This window comes from Lissotriton helveticus, chromosome 12 (genome assembly GCF_964261635.1).
Source record: "Lissotriton helveticus chromosome 12, aLisHel1.1, whole genome shotgun sequence".
In the NCBI taxonomy this organism is placed as follows: domain Eukaryota; kingdom Metazoa; phylum Chordata; class Amphibia; order Caudata; family Salamandridae; genus Lissotriton; species Lissotriton helveticus.
This window is the reverse complement of record NC_136073.1, coordinates 573,239,000-573,263,263: the sequence shown is the minus strand read 5'-3', so window position 1 is coordinate 573,263,263 and position 24,264 is coordinate 573,239,000. Positions and strand designations below refer to the sequence as shown.

Sequence of the window (24,264 nt, the reverse complement as noted above, 5' to 3'; positions counted from 1 at the left end):
TATATATATATATATATATATATATATACACATACACACACACACATAATGTAGACATATGTATGTTCTTCAGAGGAAAGCACCCTTGCGGACGGTGGGTCGTGCTATAATAATCTTACATGCAATATCAAAAGATCAAAGACTTGAACATGAAACCGTGCATAGAATACATGCATTATTAACCAGAAAAGTAGAAAAATAAATATGTAGAGCTACATTTAAGAGACCTAGACTGCATTCAAGACATCAATTAATAAAACCTCTCCTGAAAGAGGCTTACCTTAAGAAAATAGGTTCCTCAACACTGCCTGTCCCACCGATGCGTCAGCACGGTGTGACGATTCCAGGCAGTAATGGTGCGCAAACGTGTGTCGTTTTCCACGTCGCAGCTCTGCAGATTTTTTCAAGTGGCATTCCCGCAAATAGAGCAGTTGTTGCTGAAACTGTTCTAGTGGAGTGTGCACTTGCAGTTCTTTTTTTTTTTTCTTTTTTTTTTTTTTAGAACCTTTATTGTATCAGCATAGAGAGACAGTCATGGGCCTACAACCAGTCCGGCCGGCCACTACGCAAATCAGGATAAAGGAGCAATATAATATACAAGTCACAGCGGTCCGGGGGTCGAAGGCAGATCAACATCCAGGATATGTCATATAATTAAAGTAACACGTAATAAAAAGGATCAGAGACGGTCCATTTTGCAATAACAAAAAAGTTAAACGGTATCAATGTCGCACAGTCATACACACCCCCATTACAGCTAATTTAAAAAACAAGAAATTACGCCAGCGATATACATAAATTGAGAATGAGGGGAAAGGGGCATCAGGGAAGGAGAAACGCGACAATCACTAAATAATCATGGCGAACAAGTCCCACCCCTCATGGTGAAACACACTAAGGGTGACATGAAAGTTAACGACATCAAAAAAGAAAAGGGCAAAGGGCCGTAGAAACAAAAGAAAAACACAACACACCCAACCCCCAACCCTGCACCCCATGCGGAAGGCTACGACCCCCCCCCCCCCAGCAGCGTGCCTGTCGCCCTAAATAAGAGACCCGAAATACAGAGAAGAGAAAAGAAAAAAGAAAATATACAGGAGGAGGGCCCTTAATCTAATGTCCCGGCCCCCTCCCACCTCCGCATGCTAAAAATCTAAACAGCAGCGAACGAAAAGTACAAACAGCAGCAATCATGTAAAACGCAATCAATTATAGCTCTGCAAAGCGCCCCTTAAATCACCATAAACAGTCTGAGTCCATGTCCCATACAAATTCACCCTTGGCCTCTTCTGTCGATAGTACCAACGTCGAACCAATCTTCAGACAGGATATCAAATAGCACTAAAGGTTCGATCGCACCGGGAGGACCTGGCAATGCCGTCGTGCCATAGGACACAAGCCACCGGAGTCTCGTCAATGATGCACGGCGGGAGACGGAACGGGACGATATCAACAGTGCCAACAGTCTCAAATCAGAATACAGTCCCGCCATCCCTGAACAAGGAATCACACGAAGCAAAAAGCGCCGATACCACGCCAAAGCCGCCCAATCCATGGATCGATATTGTTCCTCCACACGCAGTTGAAAGATATGCCCCAAGGAGACAATCACATACGTAATCGGTGTAGCCACAGCCAGCTCATGAACCAAAGCTATCTTCGTCTCCACGAGAGCAGATTCATTCGGGGTCAATGTATCAAAGGCAGACACAGCGGCGCCACCATGAGAACGGTTCGTGTCATCACAAAATGGCGGAACAAAGACGGCGGCCACTTTTTCCCCCAAATCTCGGGCCTCCCGGATCAGGGTAGCTTGCAAAGTTGTTAATGCAGCCAGGACATCTCTGGGAGTGGGTGGTTTCTCACAGTGCCAAATCCCGGAATTCTCTCGTGCACTGGGTTCCCTGCCCGGGTGAGGGGCACACAGGAGGGCATCGTCCGCCATCTCAGCCGTTTCGGTTTCTCGTTCCTCCATCTCACCGTGGGAACGGGTCCAGCACCCGGCCACTGCAGGGTTCTCAACGGGATCTCAGGTCGGGGCAGGCGACAGAAAGGAGAGGCACCAAAAGGCTAGACCAGCCTCCGTATCTTCTGGGGAGCCACCCAGAGGCTCCCGGGGCGGGCTATGAACATGACCGGGGATCTCACCAAAGGGGAGCTGGGCATCACGAATTTCTCTCCGGCACAGCTATATCACGCCTTCCGCCGGGCAACCCACTATGGGGAGTGGGTGGATCTCATCTCTTTCGGTTCGCGGATCTCAGAATCTCTACGACCGGCGTCCCAGCGGAACCAGAGGTCGTTGACGAGTCACTTCCGGCCGGACTCTCTCCTCACTTGGGATCCCGGTCTCAACACCTCGAAGGCCGCCAAACGATAAGGGACAGTTCTTCGGTTCTACTGCACGAAGGGGCCGCAGAAGCAGACGGTAAGTGAATGTGTCCCTTCACTTACTTGAATTTACAGACCCTGCTCAGGATAAGCACCAGGATATGCGTGCAAGGCGGGAGGGCGCACGGAGCCAAGCCTTTATACAACCATCCCGATCGCCATCTTGGCTCCTCCCTCGCACTTGCAGTTCTTGATAATGGTTTGCCAGCCTTGTCATGGCAAAACTGAATTGTGCTTGCTATCCACCTGGCTATGGTAGCTTTAGAGACTGCAGTGCCTTGACAGCTTTGACCATAAGCTATGAATAACTGATTTCTTATGTCTTTAGTTATTTGCAAATAAAATGTAAGACAACTCTTTAGGTCTAGAGTGTGTAGGGCTCTTTCCGCAGACATGGAGGGGTTTGGGAAGAAAGTCCTCAGAATGACTGGCTCATTCAAATGGAATTGTGTAGGAACCTTAGGGATGAACTTAGGGTTCGTCCTCGGGATGAACTTAGGGTTCGTCCTCAGAATGACCATTTGATCAGTGAAGCGCAAGAACGGATGGGATATGGTGACGGCCTGTATTTCATTAACCCTTCTTGTCGAAGTAAGTGCTAGAAGAAGGGAGACTTTCCAGGTCAAGTACTTCAATTCTGCCTTGTGAATGGGCTCGAATGGTTGTTTTAGCAACTGAGACAACACCACATTAAGCTGCCATTCCGAAGGTGGAGCTTTGATGGGTGGGAAAGCTCTAAACTTCCATAAATTGCTTTACGACTCTTGATGACCATAAAGGTGGAGTATGTGACGATCGTCTGTATCTTGATATAGCAGCCAGGTGAGCTCGAATTGACGAGTGTGCAAGACCAGATTTTGCTAAAGAAAGCAAATAAGGGAGGACCTCTCCTGGAGTAGAGGGAAATGGATCTATCTCTTTGTGTTTGCACCATACACAGAAACGTTTCCACTTAAGCCTATAAGCCTTACTGGTGCTTTCAGCTCTAGATTTGCTAATAATGTCTTTGCAGTCTTGTGCAATGTTCAAATCTCTAAATTCAAAGAATTTAGGAGCCAAGCATGCAGTTGCAGAGAAGCTGGCTTCGGGTGACGCACTTGCCCCTTGTTCTGTGTCAACAGCGTTGGTGTCGGCAATAGACTGATGGGCTGAGATTCCGATAGAAGGAGGAGTTCTGTGTACCAGTGCTGTCTGGGCCACCTGGGGGCTATCGGCAGAATGCAGCAGTGTTCCCATTTCATCTTCGTGAGGACCCTGGGTATCGGAGGAATGGGGGGAAAAGCGTATGCGTAGATCCCTGATCAGTGCATCAAAAGAACATTCCCCTGTGAGTTTGGGAGAGGGAATCTGCTTGTAAAGAATCGGCATTTGGGGTTGAGCTGGGTCGCAAATAGGTCCAGCGCTGTCTTCCGCCAGATTGCAAATATCTCGTCCAGCTGTGCTTGTTCCAGCTCCCATTCGTGACAGCTGCCACTAGTTCTGCTCAAGGTATCTGCCAAGGTATTCCGAAGACCCGGGACATGTTCTGCTGTCAAGGAAATGTGGTGGAGCGTCAGCCAGTTCCACAACTGCTGCGCGTCCTGTGACTGAGGTAGAGATTTTGTGCCTTCTTGTTTGTTGATATAAAACATGCTTGTGGTGTTGTCCGTCCTGATCAACACCAACGACCCTTGTATTCGAGGAAGGAAAGCCCGAAGAGAGAGGAAAATGGCTTTCAGTTCCAGTCTGTTTATGTGCATCTGCCGCTAGGCCAAGGACCACTTCCCTTGCACTTGTGTCCTCCCCAGCCTTCCATAGAAGCATCTGTTGTTACTACGTAATCTGGGATGACTGGAAGAAAAGACTGGCCTTGGGACAGATGCGAAGTCTGAGTCCACCACCGTAGGGCCTCTTTCATCCGAGACGTGATGTTGATTACGTTATCGAAGGAACCTGAGGTTTGAATCCATTGAAGTTGCAGTTACTCTTGAAGAGGCCTCATGTACAATCGAGTTAGCGGCACGAGATCTATTGTGGAAGAGAGCATTACCAGTGGAGATGTGTACACTGACAGAAACACACTTTTTTCTGTACAGCTTGAGTGCTAATGCTTGTAACCTTTATTGCCTTTCCTCGGAAAGGAAAGCTTTGTTCTGGATGTTGTCCAGCTTGGCCCCCAGAAATGTTGTTATCCGGTTCGGGAAAATTGAAGATTTCTGATAACTGAATGAGAGACCTAGTTTGTGATAAAAGATTGAGGCAATCGTTTGTTGCATTTTTCACTAGGTGAGAAGATGGCGACCTTAGCAGCCTGTCGTTGAGCGAGGTAAGGGAATACCTGATGACCTTTGCATCTCAAGGCTGCTGCCACTGGGGCTAGGAATTTTGTTAATGTGTGTGGGACCGATTTGAGGCTGAATGGAAGGACTCTGAATGAATAGGGACATGAAAGGAAGCATCCTCGAGATCCAATGAAGTCATGAAATTGCCACTGTTGAGGCGTCGTAGGATGTCTGAAAGCGTAACAGTCCTGAATGTTTGACTCTTTAGAAATGTGTTCAATTTTCTGAGGTCTAGGATAAGCCTCCACTCTATTTTCTATTGCCCCTTTCTGAAGCTTGACACGTGCTTCTTTTTTGAGTAAGTGAAGGTGGGGAGGGTGCGATCCCCTTGGAGGGGTATTGGGAGTTTTTTGGATGAATTCCAATGTGTGGCCATAAGAGATGAAGTCCAGAACCCACTTGTCTGAAGTGGTGTTTTGCCACTGGTCGATATGCTCTCTTCTCTTCTATCACTCCGCTATCCTTCTGCATCCAAATAACTGAGTAACCTATCCACCACTCAAATTACTTTCATATTTCACAATACTAATTCAACACTAATCCTTCTTGGGTTCCAGAGTAGCACGCTACTTGCCGGAAAAAGCGCTTTGACGCCTCGTCAGGGGTAGTAAGCGCCATCTAAATACAATATCATTAGGGATGCCCTCTTTCACTAGTACTATTTGCAATGGCGATTCAAACGTCCCCAGTGTGATGAGAACTGAGGGCCAGGGAATGGGAGTGACCTGCTGGACAGGGATCATGGCATTTGGCTTTATGCAGATTACATGCTTCTGAATCTCAGAGAGGCAAACACAGGGATTTCTTGGTGCATCAGACTTTTGGAGGAGCTGGGAATGGTGTCTGGATGATGTAACAACTGGGAAAAAACCTACGAATTCCTAACATTCCCTGCATTACAACAGTCCTCAATTGCAGTGACGAGGTTGGACATTAGATGGGAGGCACATATGCTCAAATACTTGTGGGTTAAACTCCACTATAATGACACAGACAACTAGATAGAACCCACAATGTACCTTCCAGATTCCTCTATCGGGTGGGGTTGCTTTTTGGCATACTAAAGCTACCCAGATCACCTTATCGAAAATGGCAGTGCTCCCGCATGTACTTTACTATTTTGCAGTCCTTCTGACATGGATGCCTCAAAATTGGTTTGGAAACATAAATGTACTCCTTAGGGATTGATATGGGATTGATTACGACATAGTGTCTCTGCATCTCCTAACTACAACGCCTGATACGAGGTGGGGATAAGGGCCCTGGATTTCAAAACGTACTACTTAGCTGCTCGGGTGCAGTGGTTGGCCATGTGGCTTTCGAAATTGAATGTCACAAAAATAGGGGGAAATGGAGATAAGGCTCAGATAGAGACGTTGATCTTGCTACTGTTGGGCATACGCATACAGACACACCACCAACCTAGGCTAATCAAAAATTGCAATGCACTGCTGGAAATGCAGTCAAGAAAGCCTGCAACAGCCCTTATTTGCCCCAACATTACCCCCAGTTGTACTGAGTAAACCGCAAAAAACTCCAAGCATATACAAATAATTCTACACGCCGATGAGTTGTGTGCTGCCATGCTATCTATCAGTTGACTCACTGGAGGCCAGAGGCATGTCACAGAAAAGGATGAAGGCTAGCTTGGGGGTCACATGAAATCACTGGCTACTGTTCAGGGTTTGTATCAACACATCTGTGTTCCAAGAGCTTTACTAGAGATTTAATGCACCGGGAGTGGAAGATCTGACACTCTGGTGGTCTGGGGTGTGAGGCATCACTGGAGGCTGATGGGTACTAAATAAAAGAATCCCAAGAAATAGGCACAAATTTATCTCATGATCTTTTAAGAGGAGAAAACCAACTATATTTAAAAAGAATTGTAAAAATGTGTGTATTGGTTGCTCCTGCTTTTTGCTTTTATAAGTACATCTGATTTTGTAAGCACTATAGTTAGCGATATATTTTTGATAAGCTAACTAAAATGCAAAACATTTGATAATCCAGAAGGGAAAATTTGCATCCTTATTTATGAAATGTGTTAAACTATACATCCTCTAAATTTTCCAAAATCGCGGCATTTTTACAAAACTGCCCATTTTGCATTTTTTTTGCGAATCGCGAAATCCTGTAGGGTCTGACTCATGCCAGTGTGGGATCTAATGAAAAATGCACACCGAGGGCATCTTAGAGATGCCCCCTTAAAAACAACCTACCACTAGTGTCCAGGCTGAGTGGCTGCTTTCAGCTGCCACCTTCAGACATGTTTCTGGACCCCTGAGTCGAGAGCCTGCTGCTCTTGGGGGCAGAAACAATGCACATCCTGGGACGAGGTAGCAAGCGTCCTCCCCCAGGATGGCCAGGGCTCACGAAGTGGAAGCTTCAAAGGCTTGCCGCCTTTGTGAGCTTCCCCAGGCAACTTGCTGCTTTCAGCAACTGGTCCCCACTGGTTCTGAGTCCCACTTTATGCGGGAGAAACGGCTGGAAAAAATGTGAGGAAGAGAGGTGTGCCCACCTCTGCCATTTCCACCCCTCAGGTGGGGGAGGCGAGGTGAAGCACAACTCAGTACCCGCCATCTTGCAGATGGGGGAACCCAGCCAACCAGGGAAAGGCTTATGACACCTCCCACTGGAGGGTGGCATAATAGGGGGTGCACCCACCCCAGGGAAGGGACGCATTGGTCCCAACCTTTTACCTACCTGTAACGACCCTACATCTAATATTTAGGGGCACCCCTGAACCTTGCTCCCTTTGACAAGAACCTGCAAGAAGAAAAGAAGGACCGAACAGCGCTGCTGAAGCTAACTAGAGGAGGACGCCCACTGACTTAGACCCAGCCCTACCGTCCTGTCCCCACCTTGAACCTGCTCCAGCGAAATCCCGGTGTCCTGCAGCCAGCAACCTCAAGAAACCTGGAAGACCTGCCTGCTTTCAATCCCAAAGATTCTGTCTCATTTGAAAACCCGATTTGTTTAAACACCAGACTCCAGCTCCGCAAGGATCCATGAGTTTGCTCCACTCGGCAACCGACGCCCACGACCCGAGTGGCCCAACACCAAGAGGAGGTCTCCCTGGTGATCCTGACCCGAGACCCGGTGACCCCTGACCTGCCTCAAGCCTCCAGCCGATGCCTGCAGCCTCAAACTGGAAGGTCCCCAAACTGCGACCAGGAGCTGGTAAAAAGATGTGACCCTAAAACGCACCACTGCACCCGACGCCCCACGGCCTTGGGTGGCCCAACCAACCCCCAACATCCCAACTTACCTCTCCAAGTGGTGGTCGCACCCAGAAGACCTTAGTCCCCGAGCCTGCAGTGCATTTGGAAACCGGAGACTCACCATTGAAAGTTACAAAGCTTCCGACGCTAAACAGCACTCTGTACCCGGCCGCCCCAGGGCCGCTGAGGGTGCAACTTTTGTGCTGGCCTTAACACCCGTTTGCCCTGAGCTTAAGTCCCGGAGCTTTGTTCCCACAACCCAGAGGCCTATTCGTCAGCAGCCACCAACTGGAGCCCCCCCCTATCCCCCATTGGATAACATTGGGCCTCAGCACCTGGCCGCCCTCGTGCCGCTGAGGGTGTAACAAGAGTGCTTCCATGACCCTTTGGGAGCCCTGAGTCTAACCCCAGATCACCAACTCCCACAACAAAGTACTTACCTTTAAACAGATCACACTATTTTCCTCCATAGGATAACATTGACTGTTTTCCTATCAAAAGTTTGCAAATGTGGAGTTGGAAAACCTAAAGAAATTCTTTAAAATTGTACCAACTAACAAAAACTATTTTAGTTACCTGTTTACAGGAAATGTCCCAGGGTAATATCCAGGTATACTACACTGTAAGAAAAGTAATCTCAAAAGTAACTTACCTGAAATATTCCTAAAAATCCTATACAAAATATATGTACTGCATTCTGAAAACCATTGCATTATCAGTAACACTACTGTAATCAAACTAGGGCCATTTACAATACAAACTGTTACAACTGTATATTTACTGCAAAGTATTTATCACTTACCTGTGCCAGGCTTGCTTGATTCGAGGAAATAAAATAACTAAAAGAATATTTTGATACAAAAACCATTGGTCTGAAGTTCAGTCTTTGATTGTGTGAGCTAATTTGCTGATTGTGTACAACAAATGCTTAACACTGTCCTCTGATAAAGCCTTGTTAGGGCCTTGGTTAAGTCCCTTTAGAATTTTAGGAAAATAGTCACTTTAGCTAGGGTTAGAGGGGTTAGATTTTTTTTAACAATGTCTCAAAACAAGAACCCAGCTATTAGTAAAGATAACCACAATGTCATAGAGGACCCGGTTGAGGAGTTCGACCTCACCCCATACCTTACCTTGACTTGTCTTTCAAGGCGGTAAGGTCCCTATGCAAAATTAAAAAATAAAACCATGGGGTCCCTTCCCACTAAACAAAAGCTCCAGGAGCTGTTAGCTGGGTATGCTAAGGACCACCCCCTCCCCCCTTCCCCCCTTATAGGTAGAAAAGGGCCCAAGTGCCCCCCGACTCCAAGAAACAACCTCTCAGTACCTAGATACCACACAGGTGGATCAGGTACCACTGAGGACATTGAGGACAGCCTCAATGAGGAGGACAACCTTTTTGCAAGGTTGACCAAAAGACTGGATTTAAAGACCAGGTTGCTGGCTCTAGAGAGAGCAGAGATGGGCCTAGCACCCATGAATGGTGGCAGCAATTTACTTAGTAAGGATAAAGAGCAATCTTAAGATCCTAAAATCCTCAAAGGGATTGTCCCTAAATATGAAGAGTGATATCATAAAATGGTTCACAGCCTTTGAGAGGGCTTTTGAAATTTGAAAAGTCAAGAAGTCACACTGGGGGAGGCACTCTTTTCGGAACTGTTCTCTGGTAACTGCAGAGACAGACTCCTGGCCCTTTCTGGGGCATATGACGAGAACCCTGAGGCACAACTGAGGAATATAGAATTGGGTTCAGGGGGGCTCAAAAACCCCACAACCAATCCTGGATTGACTTTGTACACTACTCAGTTAAACTCTAGATGGTTGATTTACTGGACACAATGTGTATGATTTCAATGGACTTTACAATTTGTTTATGAAAGAACATATTTTAAGTAATTGCACGAATGAAAAGTTACATCAGCATTTGGTAGACCTAGGTCTAATTTCTCCCCAAGAATTGGGAAAGAAGGCAGACGATTGGGTCAAGGCAAGAGTGACAAAAACAACCACTGAGGTTAACCAAAAGAAAGGGGTTACAAAACCTTCCCAGGGGAAAGGTGGTGAGAATCCCCAAGGGAAAAAGCCAAAAACCTGCATAGGTGGGTGGGTCGCAAAACTATTTCCAATCAATCTTCTAACAAGTACAGGGGAAAGTACTTTGATCCTTTAAAGGCCTGGTGTAACAACTGTAGAACGTCGGGACTCTTAACAGGAGCTGCTACTTGTCCTAACAAGAAACGCCCTAGTCATAGTACAGCTACACCTGGTGTAGCAAGTCTCCAGGTGGGATCAACAGTGTGCCAACAGCAAATTGGGTTGCACACTGGAGCAGTTCTAGTTTCAGAAGGGGAAGTTGAGTTCGCCACTGTAGCTGTGTGGCCACCCAAATTCAAGAAATACTTACAATACCCTTGGATCAATGGAACTAGGATAGAAGCTCTGAGGGATGCAGATGCCAGTATCACTATGGTGAGAGATACACTGGTTTCCCCAAAGCAATACTTGATTGGGAGAACTTACCCAGTCACCAATGCTTACAGTGTTACTACTAACCCTGCAATGGCTATGGTAAAATTAGACTGTGAGAGGGGGGGGGGGGGCTGGTGTTACTGGTCTGAAACAGGTAGTGGTCTCTCCAAAACAGATCCCTGAGATGGTGTGTATAAAAACAAGACCTGCCATTAAAGAAATCGATGTGGGGAGCAGACATATGTGCGGCAATATCTAGGTGCAACAATCAATACTCTGGCAGCCACGGCTCAGCCAACTTCAGCACGGATCAACAACATCCAGTCTCTAATCCAACAGTTCCAACCGCAACACTCGCTTCCTGCGAGAGTGTTCATGCAGTTGATGGGCATGATGGCCTCCTGCATTTTCATAGTCCCGCACGTGAGGTTACATATGCGTCCGCTCCAGGAATGCTTAGCGCATCAGTGGAATCAGGCTCAGGGACAGTTGAAAGACCTAGTGTTGGTCACCGGTCGGGCATACAACTCTCTGCATTGGTGGAATCCACACAACCTTTGCAAGGGCCGACCGTTCCAAGAGCCTGTCCCACAAATCATCCTGACGGCGGACGCATCTTTCCAGGGATGGGGAGCTCATGTACTCCACTACACAGTGCAGGGACTATGGACAATACAGCAAAAGAAGATGCACATCAACTACCTAGAACTGATGGCAATCTTCCTGGCATTAAAGGCATTCAAAGTACATCTGTGCAACAAAGTCGTGTTGCTCCGGACGGACAACATGACAGCCATGTACTACATCCAGAAGCAAGGAGGTACACACTCTCCACAGTTGTCTCATCTGGCTCAGAGCATGTGGAAGTGGGCCATTCAAAGGAACATCTTCCTCATGGCGGAACACCTCCCAGGCACGGACAATCAGATGGCGGACCTGCTCAACAGGTACAGCCACCAAATGCACGAGTGGGAGATACATCCATCAGTACTCCGCCCGTACTTCCAGCAGTGGGGTCATCCACAGATAGACCTGTTCGCCTCAAGGGAAAACGCACAATGCCAAAGCTTTGCCGCCAGGTTCCCTCACCCACAGTCGCAAGGCAATGCGATATGGATGAACTGGTCAGGCAGATTTGCGTACGCTTTTCCCCCAGCACCTCTCATACCGCTGGTGGCAACAAAGCTAAAGCAACACTCAATGACTCTCATCCTGGTTGCTCCAACATGGGCACGGCAACCATGGTACACCACGTTTCTAGAACTCTCCGTGGTACCGCATCAAAGGCTGCACCTCACGCCCAAGCTTTTGACGCAGAGCCATGGCGACATTCAGCACCCAGATCCGCAACAGCTCAACCTGGCGATCTGGCTCCTGAGGTCTTAGATTTTGGCTACCTTGACTTGCCTCCTGAATGCATGGATATCATACGGGAGGCAAGAAAGCCCACCACCAGAGCCTGCTATGCAGCAAAATGGAAGCGGTTTGTCATTTACTGTGCTACACACAACATCAACCCGCTAGATGCATCCACTCCCAACATCATCTGCTATTTGTTACATCTTTACAAATGCAATCTAGCATACGCTTCCATCAGGATACACTTATCCGCCATAGCGGCTTATCTCCAGAACAGGCAGCATCTCTCCGTCTTCAGAGTGCCTGCCATTAAAACCTTCCTAGAAGGCCTGAAGCGGGTCATCCCTCCCAGGACCCCGCCAGCTCCTGTATGGAACCTCAATGTGGTCCTCACCAGGTTGATGGGCCCACCTTTTGAGCCTCTACATTCATGTGAGATTCAGTTCTTAACGTGGAAAGTGGCTTTTCTCATTGCCATTACGTCTCTGCGACGTGTTAGTGAGCTACAGGCGCTCACTGTACGAGAGCCATTCATTCAAATTCACTCCAACAGGGTGGTGCTGCGCAGTAACCCTAAATTTCTTCCTAAAGTGGTTTCGCAGTTCCATGTCAATCAGACCATTGAACTGCCCGCATTCTTTCAAAACCCAGAAACAGTTGCCAAAAGAATGCTCCACACTTTTGATGTCAAACGATCCTTGATGTACTACATCGATAGGACCAAAGACTTTAGGAAAACACAACAACTCTTTGTTGCCTTCTCAGCCCAGCACAAAGGCAACCCCATTTCCAAAGCAGGTATAGCCAGGTGGATCGTTAAGTGCATTCAGATTTGCTATCACAAGGCTAAGCGCACTTTAACGGTCCCTCCAAGAGCCCACTCCACCCGAAAGTTGGGGGGCCTCTATGGCTTTCCTTGGTAATATCCCGTTGGAAGATATTTGTAGAGCAGCCATATGGTCTACACCACACACATTTACTAAGCATTACTGTGTAGATGTGCACTCCAAGCAGCAAGCAGCTGTAGGGCAGGCTGTTCTTAAAACGCTTTTTCAGACTTCTGCAGCTGGCACAGGCGGCCGCCGTTAATGGAGGGACTGCTATGTATTCTATGTTATAGATATGAATTCAGCAGCCCACATGTCTCGAACTGAATATGCTACTTACCAGTATGCATCTGTTCTTGGCATGTAGGGCTGCTGACATTCATATCGCCCGCCCTCCTCCCCGGCGCCTGTAGCGGCTGCAGACTTTTTAACACTTACTCTTAGCATGGCCATCGCTTACACTCTCACACTCCATCTTTGCCACAATGGCTAAAAACAATCTGGGGATGGAGTCGATGCCCATGCGCACTGTAGTCCAGGGGAGGAGCCACCTATCTCGTGATACTTCGAAGACTCTTCCAGGACAACAATGTGCAATCATCCGGACCCAACACTAGGCGGCGATCTATGCTATAGATATGAATGTCAGCAGCCCTACATGCCAAGAACAGATGCATACTGGTAAGTAGCATATTCAATCCTGCTTAATTACATCCCAAAATGTTTTTAAAAATTCAAATGGGATTTGATCAGGGCCTGCAGCCTTCCCTGATGGGAGGCTGGTTACAGCGGCCAGTATCTCTTCTGGGGTAAACGGAGCCTCCAGCCTCATAACGTCTTCCTCTGATAAGATAGCTGCCGGTAAATCACGCAAATAATTACTTATTTTGGGTAGGTCTTTCGGGCACTCTTGATCGTACAAAGAAGTATACAATGTTCTAAAGACTTCTTGCACCCCCTCTGAATCTACAACTGTTTTTCCTGCATCATCCTGTATCTCCCTTATTTGTCCCATGGATGCATTCTGCCTTACGCGAATAGCAAGAGTACGACCAACAGTTTCATTGAACTCATAACATCTTTCTCTGTTTACTAAATATGTTTTGGCTGCCTTATTAGCTATATTCTCTTCCGCCTCCATCTTTGCTTTTGCTATTCTAATCAATACTTGATCTAGAGGGGCCCCCCTAAGCACACTCTGAGTTAGTTCTTCCTCTGCCACCGCTTGAACAAGCTCTGCCTCCCTTTGCCTATCCCTTCTTCGACTTGCTACGCTAAAGCTAATTGTCTCCCCTCGTATGGTTGCCTTAAAGGAGTCCCACATATTCCCTGTTGCCGTGCTGCCTCTGTTAATGTCCAAGAAACTCTTAATCCAGTTCTTCATATGTGTAATATAGGCATCATCCTTTAACAGCCCTCTCTCGAACGTCCAAACCCGAGCAGGGCCCGTATTCACACCAGTATTTAACGTTAAAATCAAGGGGTTGTGGTCGGATATTATCCGCGGGAGCCTCTCCATTTTAACTGTAGTTTGCAGAGAATGTGACACAAAGAAGTAATCTAGTCTGGCACAGACTTTGTGTGGAGCTGAATAATAAGTAAAACCCTGCTCAGTAGGTTTTAGGGTCCCCCATACATCCACTAGCGCGTTATTCCTTGTGAGGTTATATAGTGATTGCCAGACTCTTTTTTTTTTTTTTTTTTTTTTTCCTACCCTGGTACCCCCCCGCCAGAAGCCATTCCCAAACCTCCCGCTCCATTAATATTAAAATCCCCAGCCAGAATTACAGTGGGGGTCCAGGTGGCTAGCTCCAAATCCCAAAAATCCATAATGTCCGGATCATCTTCCGTCGAGCCATATAAACAACCTACAGTTATCCATTTCTCATTTACTTTATATTCTATAAGAACCCATCTCCCCCATCGGTCTTCAAGCTTCCTCCTTATTATAGTATCTCTGCGTTTCGCTAATATCGCCACTCCTCTGTGCTTAGTCACTTGCTTAGAATATGCTAACACAGAGAATCCCAGCTGTTCTAGTAGATGTCCTTGTCCCGCTTTTACATGAGTTTCCTGTAAACAGATCAAGTCCGCGTTTAAAGACCTTAACCAAGTTGCAACTCGCTGCCTTTTGGTATGGTCATTCAGACCACAAACATTTACCGTAACTATACGTATATTCATTAGTGCACATCAAGTAAGTATTCCTTCAGACTCAGATCCATAAAAAACAATGTTTTAACATTTGTCCCTTGTTGCAATGCATGCACCCAGTTGAACATCCCACCTTTTCCCGTGCTTCCCTGCAAGTGAAAACCCAACCTAAAAAAAATGTGCCCTGTACCCCACCCCCACCCCACCCTCCTGACCCCCCCTTACGGGCAAATAGGTCAGTCCTGACCTATGTGTAGCAGCTGTAGCCCCAAGAGCCACCCGCCCCTCCGGCCCCTGCTCCTAAGAAAAAACCTTCACACGCCTCTGAGATGCACACTGGTAAGTGCTGCTGCTGCTGCATCCATTTGTATTCATTTTACACAACCTTTAGACCACAGCCTCATCCTCTTCTAAATATTGCACCTTATTACTTTTGATGCCTTAGGGCCACCGTCATGGACTTTGAGCCCCCTTTTCTTCCTTTCACCTCATCCAAATACATCTGCGCCTTGATTTCTGAAAAAAAAAATCTTAGTCTGTCCGTTATCTATAACTTTGAGGCGGCATGGAAACATTAGGTAGGCCTCACAGCCCATATTTTGAAAAGAGGTTATCATTTGCCTCATGCGCTGTCTTCTTTCTACTGTCGCATGACAGAAATCTGGGCGGGCAAAGAACGTTGTACCATTATAGGACCGGTTAGCCTCAGGTTTGGCTTTATCCATAATTTCCTGCCGTAGTAGAATATTTCCTACGTAAATCAGAATTGCTCTTGGCTGATCTACTGCTTGCCCTCTCCTTTGTACCATAGGAAACCTGTGAGCTCTTTGTATTTCATTCTCCCAATTCCAAGCTGACAACTCTGGAAAGCCCCCTAAGTAAACTAACGACAAATGCGCGCACATCCTGTCCCTCCTTCCCTTCCATGACCCTCAGTAGTCTAACATTGTTTCTCCGCTGTCGATTTTCATAATCCTCAAGTTTCCAATGTACATCCGACGCCATTTTTTCCTGTTCGTTTTTGAACTCGTTCCACTTCCCAATATCCTCCTCCAATCTCTCAGTTCTTGCTTCCACCTCAGTGACCCTGGCTTCCATGTCAGCATAGAGTTTGTTCACCTTTCGTAGTGAGCCCTGAATTTTTTGAGTGGCCTGTTTCGCCCTCCGAGATTCACTTCTGGCCTCCCCCTGCATTTGTTTCAGGGTAGCGTATAACATATCGATGGTGGTAGTCTGCCCTGGGGTATCATTCCGGGTTTGAGCTACACTGGTGCACCCCTCTTGATAGAGCTGGGATGTAGCTGAATAGTCCCAATCCAGTTTTCTAGATACTTCTGGGTGGGAGGGGCTTCCGTTGCCCTTTGCCCTATTATGAGACCTGCTCTTGTGGCTTCTTAATGTCTTGGCTCTTCGTTTTGTGCTTGCCTTGTGCCCTAGTACACTTTCCGGAGAAGATGCCGCTGAATCTGTTTCCCCCTCAACTTCTGAGCTGCCAGGATCGCTTTCTGTTCCAATCCAGAAGCTGTTCTTTCAATATCCTCATCCCCCTCCTCGTCGTTCACAGAATAAACAGTCATCACTGGGAGAGCCTGGATTGAGGAGCTGTTCTCTAGAGTCACCATGATCACTATAGTTCTTTTGTCCCGGGGCCCCCCCCCCGAGCGCTTCGTGGATAGTACCCTTTGATTGCGTTGCCTGCTCTATGTCCAGTAATAAAAGCAGATTGCTGGAGTGATTCATCAAACTCTCGGGTATTGCGGGAGTACCTTGTGTCTTATTGTGTATGTTACTATCTGCTTCTAGCAGCACTTCTCTACCAGCATCAGTCCCGCTCTCAACAATGTACCCAGCCAGAGTTCGTAGTTCACCCCCGGCGGGCCCCTTCTTACAGCGATGTTCGGCAACTTTCACCGAGTCTTGTTGCAGCAGTAGCCGTGTTCCAGCAGCATCCGCATCACCGTTAACCCATACATTCTCTCGATCAGCCGTTAATGTCTGACCACTCAGCTCAGACAACTGTTCAGTCTGCCTGAGAGCGCATCCTGCCGCAGATAGAGACGTAGAGAGGAACTCTCCCTCCGGGTTCTCTGTGATCCGCACGTCGCGCTCCCTGGCTGCGGTGGTTGTCTCCAGGCTCCTCCCGTCATCCTGCAGCTCTGGGCTCGGCTCTCCCGACACCGCCAGATTTCCCGCGTTACTACCTTTTACCGGAGCTGCAGGTAAGGTGGTGTTTACTGGTCCTGATGCCTGATTTGCAAATGACTCACGAAGGGTAGGTTGTCGGAGATTCCCCTCTTTACCAGACTCATTATTCTGGTGCTTAGCGCCTTTTTTGGCTACAGCGGTTTTCCTTTTTCTTATCCTTCGGCATCACAGTGTTTTCGGTGAAAGCGGCGTCTGCGGCTTCTTGCTTCTTATTTGTCCGCATCTGGGTCGCAGACCTCAAGTTAGCAGGCATTGTAGCCAGGATCCACCACTGAGTAAGAAAAAGTAACAATAACACTACTTTCCATGCTAAGTGAATTTCCTCCCGTAGGATAACATTGGTGATGCTGTGTGGAAAAGTTTCTAAGTGTCAACTTTTAAAATAGAATAATATTCCTTAAAAATCACTACTGTAACCACGCTTTTAGTCAACTGTTTACAGGAGATGTCCCAGGACTGAATCTAGGATCCAGTCCTGTGGTTAGAAAAGTAATCCATAAAGTAACTAATTGCATTTACTAGAAATTCCCATTGAGCTCAATGTTGCATTGTTTGAAATTTTGTAGCCCATTGCAACAACTGCAACTACTGTACTTAAAAAGTCTATTGCCTATTTGCAAAGTATTCAAACTAAAGTAAATCATTCTGATAAAGTATATGTTGATACCTTGTTGATTCTAAAATAAAACAACCATTTATTTTGATACAAAACAATTGGCCTAGAGTTCAGTTCAGTTGAGTGTGTGAAACCTTTTGCTGACTGAGTGTGTACAACAAATGCTTTACACTGTCCTCTGATACTGCCTTACTGCTCGACCAAGCTACCACTTTAGAGAGTAAGGTTATATCTAACTTTAGCCTCTGCCAAACCTCTGGGGACTGTGGACTCTGTGCACACTGTACCTTACTTTGGTCCAGTATATACAGAGCCACTTTCTTACAGGGAGGACCTTGCCTGGCAGTTCGGGCTGGACTGTTCCCATTGGGTGCAGGGTCAAGACTGATTTGCATATGGCTGGGTCCAAACTAGAATGGTATGGTGAGCAAACAAACTATGTCCCAGATCTCTGTACTGGCGTGAATATATGACATTGTTTTGCATTCTGTCCATTAATTGTTCTTTTTGGGTGTGTAATCAATTACTTAAAATCCTAACGACTGTTGGATAGAAGGCTACGGTAATGAATGCATTCCAGGATTCCACTATAGTAATCATCAGTGAGCTATCTCAGACATTCATGCGTGTTGCAATCGTTTCCACCCCACTGTGAAACTTGTTCTTTCTGCACACCAGAGATAAAATTGAGTTTGCACAACAAAACACAATTAGAAACACTTTGGTGTAGCCAGTGATCATATATGTTTCTGGTTCTTACAAAACCAGCAGAGGAACATATTTGTGATGGTAATAGCCACCCATTTCTCATTTAAGCTGTACCTACCTATAATCTATTGTGTAACTAATTTGTGTATCAATAAATCATTAACCTATCCAGCCTCATTGTTGCTTCAGGTGACTTTACCTCCGAGCGAAAGACATGGAGTAATAAATCCTATTGGTTTACTTTTGTAGTGTGAACTATTTTCCCATTTTCCTTGACTTTGATAACCCACTCTGTCACCTTATAATAGATAAGCATAACACACTGGTGTTGGCAGTCTGCCTTTCATTTCTGAAATGTAGAGCTCTTATAGTATTGGTATAGGTCTGTCTAGCCTCTGTCTTGGGAAACTGATCACGTCCAATTAAAAGTAGGGAGGAAGAAATTAGAGGTAATTTCGATAAGAAAAATATTACTTTATAAATCCGATCTGTGATATATTAATAACCTGTATAAGGAGGTATATGTTTGTTTTCTGCTGCTCTTTGTGCTGACAACAAAGAATTTTCTTTAATTCATCTTTCTTTTTGCAGTCCAAGACTCCAGCTCTGGTGTTTGAATTCATCAACAACACAGATTTTAAGGTGAGTTAGGGAAGGTAGTAGAGGAAAGGAAGGAGTTCATTGTTTGGTTTGGGTGAGATGAACTGATATTTCCTTTTGTGTAGTGATAGAATTGCATGCAAATTCTTTAATCTTTGTTGCCTGAAGACATCAGCCTTCTCTGGATTTATTATACCCCATTTTAACTACAGTGGGTGTGGCCTCATCCCTGAAGGAAAATCTCTGGCGATCTTTCTGCGCCCTCAATCAGCCTTTATTCTCTCTGTTTGTGTTCAATTTTAGCTCTGTTTTCAGTGTGCTTTGTGCCCTGAGCTGTTTGTACATAATGTTCATGTATTTTTATGATGTCATGTGCTAAAATATTCCTACTGGTCCATGTGAATCTAGGGTACAATTACTTAGCGCTCTTTTTTGAGAAAGGACAGTTGGCCACTTTTCCTCATTTCATGCATGGTAAGAAATTGTTGTGATGACATTGGAGACTGGTTGGTGGCAATTTACTATCCAGAACTGCCACGGTCAGAGCAGCCGTTTCTTCTTCAGGCCTTCCAACTGTACACTTTTCAACATCACCAATCCTTTTTTCTATTTTTATTTCTGTCATTTCAAAGTGCGTAAAAAACAGCCAGCCATAATTATCGTCGAAAGTGCTTTTCTCCGGCATGTTGTTTTACATTTTGTAATTATGCTCTAAAGCAGATGAGCAACTCTATACCACTCTCTTCAGAAAGCCTACCGAGCGCAGCACCTTGCTCGAATACCATAGCGCTCATCTCAGGGCACTCAGAGATGGCCTCCCTTACGACCCGTGTCTAAGGATTAGGCGTAATTGCAAGTTTAAGCAAGACTTCTTTCTAGAAGCTGAAGCCTTGTGTACAAAACTGACAACATGGGGTTACCCAAGAAAACTAGTGAGAAGGGCTATGAAAAGAGCATGGTATGCCCACAGAGAACATCTACTTCAACCCCAAATGAAAAGGCCTTTATCCAGAATCACTTGTCACCACAATTAGTACAGTTAGTAATAAGCTATGCAAATTAGTCAAGAAACACTGGTCAGTACTGGACCCTCTGGAGCTCGACACAGGGACTCCTTTGTTCTCCTTTAAGAGGACGCAACCTCAAGGATCACCTGGTTAGGGCTGCCACTGTGACCAATAAGAGCAACACTATTGAGACATGTCTGAGTCTACCACCTATTCTAGGACATTATAAATGCAATCACTGCATGGTATGCGAATTCACGAGCAATACTAAAGTGTTTGAGTATGACAACTGCAAACATATGTTGAAATCTTTCACTAATTGCAATTCAAAAAACTTAATGTTAGAGGCATGTGGCCTGCTGAATTCATATCTTGTGCATAGATCGCCGCCTAGTGTTGGGTCCAGATGATCACGACCTCCCAGAAGCGGCGGACTCGGATCTAGAAATCGTCACCGTTGAGGACCAGTCGGACTCCGATGACCAAATCCCGCTGGGGCAAACAGTGAGTACACAGCCCCCAACACCGCTCATCCCGAATCCGAAGGCTCCAGTCGAAGCATCGCCTAAAAGCCTTAGCCGAGATCGGAAAACCCCTTCAGAAGCCCCGCCTTCCGGCTCGGCACCGAAGAACAAAACAAAGCCTTCCGAGAACCCAGGAGCAAGTAACATTCCCCCCAGGAAGGTTGTCGAACCCAAAAGGGTTGTCGAACCAAAGGTCGTCGAGCCAAAAAAGGCCGTCGAGCCAAAAGTCGTCGAACCGAAGAAGGCCGTCGAGCCAAAGGTTGTCGAACCAAAGAAGGTTGACCAGCCAAAGGGCGTCGAGCCAAAGAAGGTGGTCAAACCAAAGAAGGCCATCCAACCCAAAAAGGTTATCGAGTCAAAAGCTATCGAGCCAAAGAAAAGCCTCAAACCTAAACAGGTCGTCGATCCAAAAACAGTACCCAATCCTAAAAAGAGTGCAAATAAGCCAAAGCCAGTCGAACCGAAAAAGGTCATCGACTCGACCAAAAACACTGACCCTAAAAAAGGCGTCGAGCACAAAAAGAGGATCGATCCGAAACAGGTCGTCGACCCAAAAAAGACTGCCAAACCAATAAAAGACATCGAACCAAAAAAAGGTTACCGATCCCAAACCGGCTGTCGAGCCGAAAAAGTCTCCAGACCAAAGGCCCTCGAGCCAAAAGGTCACAAGCAAGTCAGTAAGCCAAAAACATGGGCACCAAAGCCACGGACAGTGGAGGAGGAACTCTTCCATCCTGATCCAGAATCGGAGGAACAATCAGTTCGAGGCATGTGGGCTGCTGAATTCATATCTATAGCATAGATCGCCGCCTAGTGTTGGGTCCGGATGATTGCACATTGTTGTCCTGGAAGAGTCTTCGAAGTATCACGAGATAGGTGGCTCCTCCCCTGGACTACAGTGCGCATGGGCATCGACTCCATCCCCAGATTGTTTTTTTTCCGCCATTGGGTTCGGATGCATATTTGATCACTCAAGTTCGGAATCGATATAAACTTTCCTTAAGGCCCGAAGGCCTTTTCCTATTGCGTCGGTATGGTCTTGCGTTCGGGGCCCAGTTCTGTTCCGGCTCCGTTCCCGAGTCGGACATCCAGAGGAGTCGCGTGGCTCTTCGGTGCTCGAGGCCCAGTCGACGAAACCAGACTTATTCGACGATACATCATGGAACGGAGCCCGTTCAAGAGATGTCCCGTGTGCAACTCGAAGTATCCCCACATCGATGTCGCCGGATCACGATGAAGTCAACTGTATGGCTTGTTCCTGTTTTCGCTCCAAGAAGACGATTCCACTTCGGCGCGTGGCGCGCCAGGAGGCCCAGCAGTCGGCCCCTGCCCCGGTGAACATTTTCGAGGGGGATGAAGCAGACGAGCAGGAAGATCGACAGCCGATTTCGACTCCAGCGGTAGAGATCGACTCCGACTTCGACGCGGACGTCGAAATGCTCTACACAGAAGACGTCGTTGACGAGGTAGGAGACGACAATGAGGCCTATGGGGCCACGGAAGATAGCTCAGGGGAAGAGCTATGCCCCGTTCGAACAATTACTAAGGCTCAGGTCGAGGGATCGCCACATGGCCTTACCCAAGATCTTACATCTGGATCCACGGTCTCGCCTACGGGCCCGGCTACGGACACTTCTGCGGAGCCGCCATTGGTCAAATCGAAACCGAAAGTGAAAGCATCGGGCACGACTAAACCGAAAGTAACAGAGACGCCGTCGAAACAGAAGACGTCTGTCTCTCTGGTCGCCTCCTCGTCTTCAGACATGTCGGGGCAGCCAAAGCCGAAGATGGCTGTCGATCCAGGGAAGTCGCTCAAGGGCGTCGAGCCGAGGTCTCACAAGGCCGTCGAGCCGAAGTCGCTCAAGGGCGTCGAGCCGAAGACAGGGGCGCCAAAACCAATTGTCAAAGCCGCCGACCCGAAACCGTCGGCGCCGAAGGCCGTCGACACGGACAGAGGACACGGCGCTCCGAAAGCTGTCGATCCTGCTCATCGGCCGGAGAAGGCCAAAAGCGCTGCTACACTCGGGTCAGCACTTGCTGGCGGACCGAGAACGCCCGTCTGGTCTACGAAACCGTCCGCATCCTTCACAAAGCAGGTGTCGGACTCGCTGCAACGCATCAGAAACAAGGCTTCCGCGGTCGATCCGAAGGATGCTTCCACCCCGAAGCCCGCTGCAAAAACGCCAAAGTCGACGGCGCCGATCCAGTTCATGCTGCCGCCGAAAGTGGCGCCGAAGGCTTTCGCGCCCAGGACGGTCGACGACGCGCACATGAAGGTGTCCACGGGGCCGAGGCCTCCTCAGGCCGTTGTGACCACAAAACATTGACAACCCCTACTGGAGGAGCAGTCGGAACAATTTATCGACGCCGACACCGGTAAACTTTCCTTCTACAAGCGAAAGATCACGCCGGCACAGCCTATGGAGTCCTACACAATTCCTTTGAAACGGAAAAAACCTTCTACGGATTCCCCGGTTCTGGTTGAACCTATAAATCCACGGGGTCAGAACATTGAACAGCCCTCACCCACTTATTCAGATGTGGAGGCTGGGGAAGGGGACAATGAAGAGTACAACTTGTGAGAAGTTGGCCTGGTATATGATGCTCACTAGTTCTAGTGATCACCTTGTACCATGCCAAGCAACCCTTATGGTGCAGGTTGTAAAGTCAACCTTATAGACAAGCTATCCTAGGGGTAGCATGGACTAAGCAGTCTTAGGCTAAACTCTGTAAAGGCATGTGAAGCAAGCTGTTTTACCATACACAACCCCTTGAATACCAAATGAAAGGACACCACACAGATATATATTGAAAATATATATGGATTTATTACTACAAATATCCCTGATACTCTTTATGAGCACAGAAGCAAATGCGTTAAAAACAAAACACAGTTAAAATACACAAAAGTTGCACAATATGGATGAGCCCTAGGGACCACCTAAACCATATACTAAAATAGTGGTATAAGAACCACTATGGGGAAAGTGAAGAGGCCTAGGGCCTGGGGAATCGCTGGAGCTGTTCGGGACTAACAGTGAAGAAGTCGGGAAAGGCCCGCGGGACACGGGTGCAGTGTTTAAAGTGCACGCACTCACCAATGCAAAGTCTATGGTGCGTAAAAAGTACAAAGTTAGTTAGAAAGGAACCTTCCGAGTGACCTAGAAGGATGAAACTTCAGACACAGACACTAGAGGTGTGTACCAGTGTGGGAACACCGGCGGAGCTGAGTTACCTCACCCACAGGAAGCGGGTGCATAGGGTCGAAGTAGTGTCGGGTTTCGTCACGCAGGTCGATGGTGCTTGGAGCTGAAGATGCTGCAGGCGGCTCGATGTGAAGAGTTCCGGTGGATCCAAGGGTGGATCTGAAGAGGTGAAGACCTGAAAGCCGAGGGGACAATGTTCAAAGTCACTAGCCAGTGACTACCGTGGAACCAGAGTGGAACCAGGCGATGTCGGGTGCAAACAGGCGTCGAGGTGTAGCTTCTTTCTGCAGCCACGTGGACACGAGGGGTCGAAGACGTCCAGGAGTCGGTCACGAGCTGTCCCACGCAGGCTTCTCGCTGTTGGCGGTGTCGGCAACTTGATTGAAGCAAACAGGCCTTGGCTAATGCAAGCCACGCAGGAATCGAAAAAGGCTTGTTACTCGGACTAGCAAGGTCAGAGCAGGGGCTCCTTTTTACAGAAGCAAGGGCAAGTCTGGAGCAACCAGACCCGCAGTGAAAGTTGTAGGTTTCGTCGCCAAGATGGCCACTAGCCGCGTGGCAAGTGGACGGTTAGGCGCGTCGAGTGGCACGATGCAAAAGGGCCCCATGCAGATCGTGGAGATGCTGGGGGGCTGATCTTCGGTGCAAGGGCTGCTCGA

General features: G+C 47.4%; 1 protein-coding gene across 1 annotated transcript in view; it reads left to right on the top strand.

The window, feature by feature from the left end:
• The window catches only part of CSNK2A2 (casein kinase 2 alpha 2), a 529,051-nt gene that overhangs the window by 125,295 nt on the left and 379,492 nt on the right, over nucleotides 1-24,264 (top strand). Inside the window, exon 4 of the mRNA XM_078670241.1 lies at nucleotides 18,860-18,910. Coding sequence (XP_078526367.1) covers nucleotides 18,860-18,910 — 51 coding nt within the window. The remainder of the gene's footprint in view (nucleotides 1-18,859; nucleotides 18,911-24,264) is intronic.